This window comes from Myotis brandtii, unplaced genomic scaffold (assembly GCF_000412655.1).
Source record: "Myotis brandtii unplaced genomic scaffold, ASM41265v1 scaffold668, whole genome shotgun sequence".
In the NCBI taxonomy this organism is placed as follows: Eukaryota; Metazoa; Chordata; class Mammalia; order Chiroptera; family Vespertilionidae; genus Myotis; species Myotis brandtii.
Window position 1 is genome coordinate 839,170 of NW_005370597.1, and position 12,849 is coordinate 852,018.

Genomic DNA, 12,849 nt, shown 5'->3' on the forward strand with positions numbered 1-12,849 from the left:
GCAGAAAAGCCACATACATCTAGAGCTCATTTATCTAGCATTCAAGTAGTCAGAAAGCTCAAATAACCAAAACCCTTTCCTCTATCTTATGTATCAAACGAAATCTCATGGTGGAAATAAGCTACAACGATCTAAAGCACTTTCTGACCCTAGCTGGTTTGCTCAGTTGTTACAGCCTTGTTGGCTTTCAAACAGATATCTAGGTTGCAGGCTTGATACCCAGGCCCCTGCGGGAGGCAACCAATCCATGTGTCTCTCTCAGATCACTGATTCTCTCTCTGTCTCTTCTCCTCCCTTCCTCTCTCTCTAAAATCAATGGAAAAAATATCCTCTGGTGAGGATTAATAAAGCACTTTCTGAACTGTCCAACAAATGCAACCAAATTCTACTTAGGATTTTAGTTTTGTTTTACATCTATCTATTCTGCTCAGTATTAATATCACCTGCTTTTCTTGCATTGGTTGATGCATGCATAAAAGTTTCCCATTCTCTTGAGTCTTGGGAAATTACGGTGATATTCCAATTAATAGAATATTCCAGCAATCAGAACAATGGAGTAACTGGAACAGGTAAATTCCTGGATTTCGTGTAACTAAGAGTTTATGTATAAATCTCTTTGCTTTTCTCTCAAAATTTGAATATATAGGACTATATAACAAAACTCCCATCTTTCTCAAAAAGAGAGTGGATGTGTGTGCATTCCCTTCCAATTAACACGACAGCTTCACTTTCCTGAAAAACATGCTTCATAGTCCTTGCCAGACAGATGGCTCCCCACCCTGAGACACTCCTGAGGAGTCACTCTCTAACCATTTTCCCTGCCCATCCCATTAAAATGGTTGAAAACAAGCAATTTCCTAGTCTTCAGAGACAAAAAAACAACAACAACTACTTAAAAAGAATTTTTGGTGTTTTTTTTTTAGAGAGAAAGAGGAAGGGAGAGAAAGATGGATTTGTTGTTTCACTTACTTATGCATTCATTGGTTGATTCTTATATGTGTCCTGGCCAGGGATCAAACCCACAACTGTGGCCTATTGGGACGATGCTCTAATCAACTGAGCTACCCAGCCAGGGCAAAAAACTACTTTCGTGCCTACCTCGAATGAGGGTAAATAATCCATTTCAGCACATTTTTTTTCTGGGACTGCTGCCACCCCCACAAACCCTTTGCAGAAACCCACCTTTTGGAACCAAGGAGGCCTAATGGGCTCACTTTGAATGCCTCCCTGATAACTATTGCTCTTTGATGACTCTTGTGAGGCCAGGCTATGCCCCAGAACTTAGGCTCCCACCCTGCACAACGCTGCTTTAGTTACCTGGCAGGTGAGGACTCTTCCCTCACAGGCTCCCAGCTTGTGTTCCCCACCAGGGCCCAGGCCCAGCCCCCACACCATAGTCTCTGCTTGCCTCCACACCTGGCTTGAGCATGCTCAGTTTGCTGATATTCATTTTCCAGGGTTTTCTGGTCACTGTGTCTTCATAGGGGGAGACATCCGGCTCATAGTCACCTAGAGACAAGATGGGGAGCACCAGAGTCCTGAGGACCGGGCTGGGGACGGGAGCAGGAGGGGCTGAGGCTGCTGAGTCAGACCTCAAAGCCCTGTGCAGAAAAGGAAAATGCAGTCTCTTCCTAACTAGCTGTAAGCTGTGCAGAAGAGAGAGAAAAGCAGGGCCATGAATAAACTAGGTTTGATGATAAGAATAGTAAAGGTACCATGTTGAGCACACTGTGTGCTGGGCACTATAGTATAAGTGACACCCTATACATACAGGGTGTCCCCCCAATTATATACATACTTTTAACCCATTGTTAATTCCAATGGGTTAAATCTGAAAAGAAACAAACATCAATTGAGCTATCAGCTGTTAAAGTGTGTATACACTTTGGGAGGACATCCTGTACATATATTCTATATGTATTTGATCTCACTTAATCCTCCTAAGAAGCCTTTGGCTCGGTAAGAAGAAACAGGACGAGAGAAGTTAAGTCACTCGCTCAGGCTCACATAAGCTAAAAAGTGGAGCTGGGATTTCAAACCTAGACTATCTGATTGCAGAATCTCTGCTCCTAACCACTAGACATATTTCTGAGGGTCCATGAGCAGGCAACAGTACTCTGTCTTGTTTTCTCTTCCTATTGGAGAAGGGGCAGTGGTAGACTTTGTTCCAGGCCTGACCACTTGGCTATGGAGAAGCACTGCAGGCTGAGGAGATGGAAGTGAGGTCAGGTCCCAAACTGAACCTGAGGGAGAAAAGCATAAAAGGAAGAAACAATGATCTCGAAGGAAACACATCTCTCACAGTACCCCCATGGGGCTGTGGGCTCCTTAAGGGGGCTTACTGGGTTTTATCAAATCACTGCATAGTTCATATACATGGTAGGTACTCAATAAATGTTGGTTAATAAATCTTGCTGGAAGAGAGGTGAGAGAGGTGAGCTTGCAGGTTTGTCACCCAATAAACCTCTATGAATGCATCTTCGGGAAATGAGGAATATGGATGATGTCATCCAAAGAGGAGAGGACAGTTTGGATACATGGAAAGACCTCATGCTTCTAAGGGGAAGAGGGAGGCAAAAGGATCCAAGGAGAAGTCTCAGGGCAAGTTCTGAAACAGAAGGGATTAAAATGAGGAGTGAGAAGCAGGAATCAAAGAGTGTGATAAATTGTATTACTGTTTCTAATTATTTGCTACCCACCCTGTGGGAAGATTATACATCCCCACCTGTTGCCATGTGACTTTCGGACCCCTGTCTCACTGCCAGGCTTGGCCATGTGATTTGCTTTGGCTTGTGCATTGTGAGCTGAAGTTTTATAAATCACATCCATCGGAGCAAAAGTTTTAAGAACCATTACCTGGTTCTGCTGTTGCTCTCTTACCTCTATCAGCCGGTATCCCTGAATGAAGAAGACAGGTAGAGCAACTCATGGAAGCCTGCAGCAGATGTGTAACATGAGCAAGAAATACATTTTTGTTGTTGAAAGCCAGAGATTTTGAGGTTGGTTGGTTGTTACTGCAGCATAACCTAGCAAATTCTTACTAAAAATGCAATTGGTAAATAGAAGTGGAGTGCTGCAGGAACAACAACAACAAAAGTCTAATGTATGGCATTGGCTTTGGGACTGAACAGGGTGGTGAACTTGGAAGAAAGATGATATACTGAATGAGCTCCTACTTTAAGGGGAGAAGCTGAGAAACAGAAGGTTAGTATGTCTTCATGGCTATTGGCTGCATTTGGCAAGGGACTCGAAGGAAGATATAAGCTCGGAAAAGAACTGGCCAGTTTGCAAATAGAAAGGAAACAGAAAAGGCAAAATCCAGAAATTCCAGGACTTACAGGATTAAGAGTTGCAACTGCTTCTCATCTTCAAATGGTAAAAGATAAAATTGAAAAATGCTTTGACTAATAAAGTCTGTTACAACTCAGCCTTGGAGCAAAGACCAAATCAAGTTTGTGGTTATCATGCCCTTTGTGGAGATCTCTCATTGATTGAGATGATATCCAATAAATCCTGCCAGTTGGACAAATGAATTTAGGGAAAAAAGAATAAGGTAATTGCTCTCCCACAGAAGCCTGATAAGGGCAAGGTATCTCTAATTCAGTCTAGAAAGAGATGGATGTCTTGGAAAATAATTACAGGAAAGGCTACTACTGGCACAGGAGGTGACAGAAGTCAAAGTATAAAAAGAAATTATATTTTGAAAGAGTTGAACTACTAAGAGTCACTAATTTGGATTAAAAGAGACTGTGCCTATTTGAGACTTAAAATGCCCCAACATTCCTCAGATAAGAAGCAGGCAGAGCCCTGACCGGTTTGGCTCAGTGGATAGAGCGTCGGCCTGTGGACTGAAGGATCCCAGGTTCAATTCCAGTCAAGGGCATGTACCTTGGTTGCGGGCACATCCCCAGTAGGGAGTGTGCAGGAGGCAGCTGATTGATGTTTCTCTCTCATTGATGTTTCTAACTCTCTATCCCTCTCCCTTCCTCTCTGTAAAAAACCAATAAAATATATATTTAATAAAAATTTAAAAAAAAGAAGCAGGCTGAGAATGCTGCTCAGTCCCCAAGGAGGTCAGGTTCTCTCTCCAGCCCTTTTCAGATGTGGCCAAAGAAAACACAGCAGGTCTTTGAATTATGTCATTTAGTTCTATGCTGTTTCATTGTAATGTTGGTGAGAAAAAAAATTGATTTCCCACAGAGCAACTGCCTGTGTGGAGTTTGCACATCTCCCCATGTCTGCATGGGTTTTCTCTAGGTACTCCGGTTTCCTCCCCGTTCCCAAATATGCACATTAGGTGAACCAGCATGTGTACATTGTCTCATCTGAGTGAGAGTGGCTGTGGGTGTGAGTGGCCCTTTGATAGAAGGGCCTCCTGTCCAGGGTGGGTTTCCGCCTTGCACCCTGAGCTGCCAGGATAGGCTCTGGTCACCCACGACCCTGAACTGGAATAAATTATCTTACTTGTTATTAGTCTTTCTTAAATGTATATATAGCTCACATTTATCTCAAGGTTTAATATCAGAAATGTTTGGGTCTTTATTTAGAAATTTGGGGATGTTTTGAAGCCAGAAACATGCCGTAGGAACTTAACTCTTGTTTATGTCAATTAGCCTCTGGGAAAATTGGTTTTATTATATGTCGCTTCACTTAAAGTCGAAGTTTCCAAGAATCTATCGATGATATTAAGTGAGGACTTACTGTAACAGACAAGGAAGGACCTCCCAGAGAGCTAGAGAACAATGAATAGAGCAACTCTCCCATTGGAGCAAGAACAACCCCAGTTCCCAAGGAAGTTGGCCCTGTGACATTTGTCTAGCAGGACTTCAGAGTCTCTAAGAATCAATGTCTGCTGCATGACTCCCATCCCTCTTCTTTCTTACTGACAACATTTGTTCTGGTTTTCCTGTTCCATTATTGTGCATTGAGTATAAATGGGAGGCAGATGACTTGTCTTTTTAAGTCCAAAATTTTCTAAATCAAGTGGAGCCACACTCAGACCTGATATAGAAATAATCACAAGATCCTGGACTTGAAGCCTGATGTCGTTCTTGGATAAAACTCTTAGGGCATCTTCCTAAGATGTGTATAAGTATATTTTGCTTGTGAAAGAGAGGAAAATGAATATTTTGACCAAGTGGTGGACTATGGAGACTGTATTACTATTTCCAGTTAATTTTGCCCTCACTGTAAGAGTATATATCCTCACTTATTGGCATGTGATTTTCAATGTCTCCCTGTGGGAGGAGTATACATCCCCTCCCCAGTGATGTCAGGCATGCCTGCCATGTGATTTACTTTATCAATGAAATGTGAGCAGAAGTATTTTATATATAACATCTGAGCAGGAGCTTTTAAAGCCATCACATGGTCCTGCCATTGTTCAATTCCCTCTGCTATAAGAAGGGAACATCCCAGATAGAGGCTGTAACCTCAACTTGGATCCCAAAATGAAGGGGACACATGGAACAGCCAACATGGAACATGAGTAAGAACTAAATCTTTGTTACTACGGCATGGTCCGGTAAAAACTGACTAACACAGAGAGTCAGAGGGAGCTCTTCTCTTTGGCTCTTCAAATACATTCTCTCTTTTACCATCTCCTGCCTGGAATGAGTATCCTTTCTGTTGAAGGCCTCCCAGTCTCTGAATTTATGGATTACATTGTATTTGGAGCTTGTTTATGGATTAAGACCATTTTCCTCCACCTCCTCTCCAAACTCTTCTGTTCCAGCAGCTCCTCAGATTGGGCCTCGGCCTGATTCAGGCCTCTGCCAAGAGGCAGCTACATGTTGTCAGGTAAGAAAGTGGGAAGTAGCCCTAGCTGGCTTGGCTCAGTGGATAGAGCGTCAGCCTGCGGACTGAAAGGTCCCGGGTTCGATTCCTGCCAGGGGCACATGCCTGGGTTGTGGGCTCGATCCCCAGTAGAGAGTGTACAGCAGTAGGAGGCAGCTGATCAATGATTCTCTCTCATCATTGATGATTCTATCTCTCTCTCCTTCTCCCTTCCTCTCTGAAATCAATAAAGAAATATATTTAAAAAAAAGAAAGAAAGTGGGAAGTAGGGAAGTGAAATGGTAATGTTGGGAGACCCAAAAGGATACTGCCAATTCCTCCCTCCACTACCAAGTGGCTCATATACTGAAGGATTAAAAAGCAACCCCCTAGAGCCCTGGTCGGTAAACTGCGGGTCGCGAGCCACACGCGTCTCTTTGGTCCCTTGAGTGTGGCTCTTCCACAAAATACTGACTTCTGCACATGGGCCACGAAGTTTCAATCGCACTGTACGTGCGCACCCGCACGTGGTATTTTGTGGAAGAGCCACACTCAAGGGGCCAAAGAGCCGCATGTGGCTCGCAAGCCGCAGTTTGCCGACCACTGCCCTAGAGCTATCTTCTCTAGCTTAGTCCACTCTAGGAAGGGGACCTCACCAAGGCTACGGGCAGGGTGAACAGTCCAGTAGATGTCCAGGCAGGCAGTTTGGTTCTTCATGCGCCGGTGACATGTGCAACTCATCAGAGAGCTGTTCCTGAGGTGCTGTGCTGCCTCCAAGCAGTCCAATGAAACGGAAGGCTCCTCTGCTGGTGACAGGGTGCTTTCACTAGACGTGCAGGAACTCAGGTGGTGGTAAGCAGCATTGCAAGTCGGATTGGCCTGGCATTTCCTCCTGGCCTGGATACAGTTGTTCGTGAGCCGGCCCTCTGTGGGGAGGGGGTCCCCTGTGGAGGGAGAGATACCAGGTGAGGCTCACGTAAGTCAGAGTAGCTGCCTGGGAGTACCAAGTCCTCAGGTAAGGTGGGGGGGATTCAGGTGAAGCTTTGGGCAGGAAAGTATTGGGGTGGCACAAAAGGCCTTTAGAAATAAATGTAGGGAGAAGGCAGCCCAGCAGAAGTGGAGAACAGATCAGGCCCAGTAAGAGTTGGGAGTCTGAAGAGAGGCTGCTCAGCCTCCCGGGAGGGTAAGGGGGACAGTTGTTTAAAGATAACCCTGCCAGGCATAGGGAGGAGGGCTCTGGGCAGAGCTATGTCATGGGTAGGACTAGCATCATAACCAGAGAGTTGAAAATGGGTATGGGCGTGCTAAATGAGAGTTAGCAATAATTCTGAGTCACTTAAAATACCTTACAGTGGAAACTGGTTGAGGTTAGGGTGGGGAGCTTTTGCTGACTCTGTCACTGACTCAGGAATACCAATGTTGGTTACAGCTGAGCTCTGGAGGAAGACCCTGCATCCTGGAACTTGGGGTCCCTATCAGGGATAACAAAACATCATCATACCCTGTTTTTCAAGGCAAAATACCTAGGAGTCATCTTAATTCTTCTTTCCTTCAGAACCTATGTTCAATCCAACAAGTCCTGTCAACTCCACAACATATCTGGAGTCTGCCCACTTCTCTCCCCAGCAATTACTACCTCCTTTGCTCTAGCCAACATTAAATCTTGTCTGAACTACTGCCAAGAATTCTTATTGGTCTCCCTCGTTCCATCTTCCAAATTCATTCTCTTAAACCACTCACTCACCCTTTCCAGATTTGTTGAGATTTAATTGATATGTAACACTAGTGTGTTTTAGGTGTACAATGTGATTTGATACACATACTAGTATATACTGTGAAATGATTACCACAATAAGATGAACATATCCTTCACCTCACACAATTACTCTTTTGTTATTGCAGCCATCTCTTTTTAATGAAATTTTTAGGTTGGAAAGATTTTTACTGAAGTAAAATTCATGCAACATAAAATTAACCATCTTAAAGGGTATAATTAAGTGGCATTTAAATACATGATTAGTCTAACCATCACCTCCATCTAATTTCAGTACATTTTTATCACCCCAAAAGGAAACCCACACCCATTAATCACATCATTCTACCTTCCTCCTAGTCTCTGGCAACCACTAAACTGCTTTCTGTCTTTACAGATTTTCCTAGATATTTTATGTAAATGGAATAATAAAATATTTAATCTTTTATATCTGGTTTCTTTCACCTAACATACTGTTTTTGAGGTGCATCCACATTGTAGCATGTATTACTACTTCATTCTTTTTTATGGATGAATAATATTTCATTGTATGAATATACGACATTTTGTTTATCCATACATCAGTTGATGGACATTTGGGTTGTTTCCTTTTGGTTACTTTGAATAGCGCTGCTGTAAACATTCCTGTCCAAGTATTTGCTTGAACTGGTATTCAGTTCTTTGGGGTGTATACCTAGGAGTGGATTGCTGGATCATATGGTAATTCTATATTTAACTTTTTGAGAAACTGCCAAATTATTTTCCATAGTGGCTGCACCATTTTACATTCCCACTAGTAATATTCAAGGGTTCCAATTTCTCCATATACTTGCCAACTCTTGCTATTTTCTTTTTTTTAATAGCTATCCTAATGGGTATGAAGTGATTTCTATTGTGGTTTTCATTTGCATTTCCCTAATAACTAATGATGTTGACCGACCATATTTTCATTATAGCCATTTGTATGTCATGTTTGGCAATGAAATTTTTATTGAAGCATAACATACAGAAAAGCGCACAAAAAAAGTACAGTTTAATGAATTTCAAACTGAATACACCTGTGTGATCAAACCCCAGGTAAAGAACCAGAACATTACCAGCATCCCAGAAGCCCTCTGCCAGTCATCATCCCTTCAAGGAAACCAGCATCTTCACTTGTTTTGTTTTTTTAATAAGAACATTTGTGGGGGTTTAAAATATATTTTTATTGATTTTAGAGAGGATGGGAGAGGGAGAGATAGAAACATCAATGATGAGAAAGGATCATTGCTCGGCTTCCTCCTGCACACCCCATATGGGGGATGGAGCCTGCAACCCAGGCATGTGCCCTGACGGGGAATCAAACTGGCAACCTTTTGATACATTAGATGATGCTCAACCAACTGAACCACACCAGCCAGGACCAGTTTGCAGTTTAAATGTCATCTCAGAAAGGCCATCCCCAACCAATGTAAAATAACCCCCTAGCTATTCTAACACATTATTACTTCAATTCCCTGCATAGCACTTGCCACCACTTGATTTTTTTTTTTTTTTTGGATTATCTCCCCCTCTAGACTTCCATGTTGATCTTTTTTGTTGTTGTTAATCCTCACCCTTGGATATTTTTTCCATTGATTTTCAGACAGAGTGGAAGGGAGGGAGGAGGGTGTGGAGCAGGAGAGAGAGAGAAACATCGACATGAGAGAGACACATTGGTTGCCTCCTGCACACACCCCAAGTGGGGTTAGGGATCAAACCCACAACTGAGGTAAGTGCCCTTGATCAGGAATCGAACCCAAGACCCTTTGGTTGGAGGATGATGTTCCAACCACTGAGAAACACTGTCCAGGGCTTACATGTTTATCTTATCACTACTCTATCACCAGTGCCTATTCTTTGTGAGCTCCTACTATCTATATATATAAAAGGCTAATATGCTAAGTGTCTAACCGTCTGGGTAATGTCACATAGCAATGCCCGGCTTCCTCTCCCTAGCGACTAGCCTCCTTGCAGTTTCTTCAACCCAGGAACACCCAAGTGGAAACATTTTACACTGTAACCAAATGTCTGTGAAGAGTTTTCCCGTGCCTCATCTCATTTGATCCTCACAGAAGTCCTGGAGTAGGAAGATAAGAGACTCAGTGGAATCCTATTTTCTTTTCATTAGCCGGAAAACGGAGATTTAAAAAGCTTAGAAATTTGACCCGACTGAAAAGAAGAAATGGTGGACCTTGAAAATGACTTCAGGTTTTCTCACTGCACAGAATATAGTCAAACACTGTGCAGTTAAATATTTTACCCTTTGTTCTCCTTGTGTGATCTACAATAATAATCTGCTTCGTGTTGATATTTACTGCTGTGTTGCTGACAATTACCTGAGAAGTTGGAGTGCTTCACTGAGCTGGAAAAAGTTTAGCTACATCAGAAAGCAGGTCTAATTAAGCAAGTTTATTCTATGTAAAAGCCCAAGTTGACTCACGTATGCACGATACATATAAAGCTCTCGCTGGCGCCAATCGCATGCCTGTGTTTCCATCTGCCATTGTTGATCATGAATTTGGTTGACACTTCTATTATAGAGAAAGGGCTAATAGAGATATTAAAATATTTCTTCTAATTAATTTCCTTTCAATGTGCATGAATTCGTGCACTGGGCCATTAGTTTAAGAAATAATCAGATAACAGAGACAGTCTGTGAGCCACCTCTATAACTTTCTGGGTCCCTTCCCTCTACTTACAACCAGAATCTCAAAATTAGGAGGGGTCTCAGAGTTTAATTAGTCCAACTTCCTCTTCCAATCACATGAAAATCATTTAATTACTTATTAAAATGCAGATTTATGAGCCCCATCCCAGAATTACTGAATCAGAATCTCTAGTGATAAAGCCTGGGAATCTGAATTTTTTTAAAAAATTATTATTTTTTTAAATCCTCATACAAGAATATGTTTATTGACTTTTAGAGAGAGGAAGGGAAAGAGAAAGAGAGGGAGAAACATCGATGTGAGAGAGAAACATCAATCGATTTTGACCATACCCATCCCAACTGGGATTGAATCTACACCTCAGTATATGCCTTAACAGGGAATCAAATCCAACTCCTTCCCGCCTGGAAAAAAACACCTGCAACCTTTTGATGTAGGAGACAACTACTCCAACCAACTGAGCAACCTGACCAGGGCGGGAATCCAAATTTTAGCAAATTCACTGGAAAGTAATATGCACCTTATAGCTTAAGAATTGATGCTATAGACTGTCAAACTACAGTGGGAACCCTGGGGAGGATTGGGAGGGTTAGAAGATCAACCGAAGGACTTGTATGCATGCATATGAGAATAACCAATGGACACAAGACACTGGGGGGTGGGGGAAGCCGGGGGAATGTCAAGGGGGGCGGGGAAGGAGACATGTGTAATACTCTTTGTAATACTTTAAGAGAAAAAAAAAGAATTGATGCTATATCCAGTGCATAAAAACATTACTGATTTTTCCTTTGGCTTAAACCTCCAATATGCTTCAGCATGGCACTTTGTCTTTTTATTTAAAATTTCAATATTTTGTTCATCATGGATTTTTTTTGGCGTTAATTTTTATTTTAAAAAAATATCGCATTGAAATATTATTTATCTTTATCTTGACTACTGAGTTTCTGGGCATCCCCTTCACTCACTTCACCTTAGTCCCAGCCCTATATAGGACCATTTAATTCACTTTTTGGACCTTAATTTCACAAATGTAAGATGAAGGGATTGGATTAAACCAGAATTTTTCAATGGAGGAGTTGAAGAAGAGAGAAGTTAGGCCTCTTTTAGTGGTATATCAGAATTTTCAAAGGAATGTGTAGTTCAAAAAAACATATTTGACCATTTTATATGTGGAAGATGAAAAAACAGCTTTTGAAGTTTCAAAATATACTTAAGAAAAGCACGAGATTTTTATCTTTACCAAAAGTGGGACATGAATTTAAATAGTCTGAGAAATGCTAAATGTTTTGGTAGGTACCCAGTAAGAGTTTGCTGAAAGAAATATAGCAGGTCCAAGTCTCATTGCTTTAACTGGACTAAATATTGAGTTGTAACAATTTTCAAAATTAAACATCTCTGATTTCTTAGCTGATAGTTCACCAAGTCTGGGCAATGGTGGATTTAGGGGCATGGAAGCTCAAAGAGGGTGGGGGCAAGGTGTTCAGTGTTTACCCTTGATCCTCACATGCAGCCATACTGTTAGGGTTAGTGACATTTCCTGGGCAGCCAAATCGTATCAGTGATGTCTTGCTGCCCTGATTTACTAATGGTCAGTTTGGACAGACTAGCCCTTTCTCTCCTTTCTTCCATATCTCTCCCTTGCAGCCAAGATTGCAATTCTCCAGTACTCACCTTGTGGACAGAGGTCACCATCCATGTGCGGTCCCTGCCTCAGTATTCCCTCCACTCAGGCTCTGGGCAGGAACCCCGAAATGAGATTCCAAGCACTCATCCCACACAAAGGCCATGCATGGGCCCATTCTCTGGGATCCCAAGCTGCCCTTCCTTAGGGCAATGACATGGTTCTAAAACCCGGCCTTGATCTACCTATTCCACAAAACACCTATTGTGTATCTACAATAGGGAAAGGCACTGTGCTGATTGCAGGGAAAGGCCATTTTGCCCAAGAGCCAGTTTTCTCCTCTAATTAAAATAGTAACAAAGTATATCTTTAAGGGGCGTAGGTTGGTGGTGAGCAATATTCTCAGCAATACAACCAAATAATGATGTTAGCATGTTTTGGCAGCAGTTTACAACCCTAACTTATGACACTTCTAACCAAAACTTCTCATCTGTACCTAGTGTCCACTTCCCCAGTCCTTACAGGGGACAGAAGAGGTGATGCCCACGTGGAGCAAATGGAGTTTCCCCACCTGCCGGAGACGGTGTTGTGGAAGTTGTAGGTTGTTCTGTGACGGTGCAGATGCACCACAAAAGAGGAAGAGGAGAACGGGAGCTAGGAGATGCGTGGGCGTTCTGGTCATTGCATGCAACTCAATCTACAACAGTTCAGACCCTTTAATAGGCATGGAACCCAGCCCTTTCCTGGCCCCCCTGGGGCCTTCCTCTAGTTCCCCAGGCTCGGAGGAACCGATACCCGGGACCAGGTGGCGGTGCCGTGAGTCCTCTCTGGGCAGTGCTGACAGGGCTCCACCTACACACTCCCCTTCTCTCTCCTCCTCCTAACACTCTGGCCGAGAGGGTCCTGTCAGGCGCCGGGGACACTCACCGGCTCCGAGCAGCGGCAGCAGCAGTAGCAGGACTGACAGCGCCGACAGCAGGTTCGCGGGGCGCGCCATGGCCACGGTGAGGTGC

At 43.0% G+C, this 12,849-nt stretch overlaps 1 protein-coding gene across 1 annotated transcript in view; it reads right to left on the reverse strand.

Moving 5' to 3' along the window:
* Positions 1-12,843, reverse strand: part of GFRA3 (GDNF family receptor alpha 3) — a 16,920-nt gene extending 4,077 nt beyond the window's left edge. The window contains exons 1-3 of the mRNA XM_014529000.1: positions 12,764-12,843; positions 6,432-6,719; positions 1,417-1,509 (exon numbers count right to left, since the gene is read on the reverse strand). Coding sequence (XP_014384486.1) covers positions 1,417-1,509; positions 6,432-6,719; positions 12,764-12,833 — 451 coding nt within the window. The 5' untranslated portion in view covers positions 12,834-12,843. The remainder of the gene's footprint in view (positions 1-1,416; positions 1,510-6,431; positions 6,720-12,763) is intronic.
* Positions 12,844-12,849: the final 6 nt, after the last annotated feature.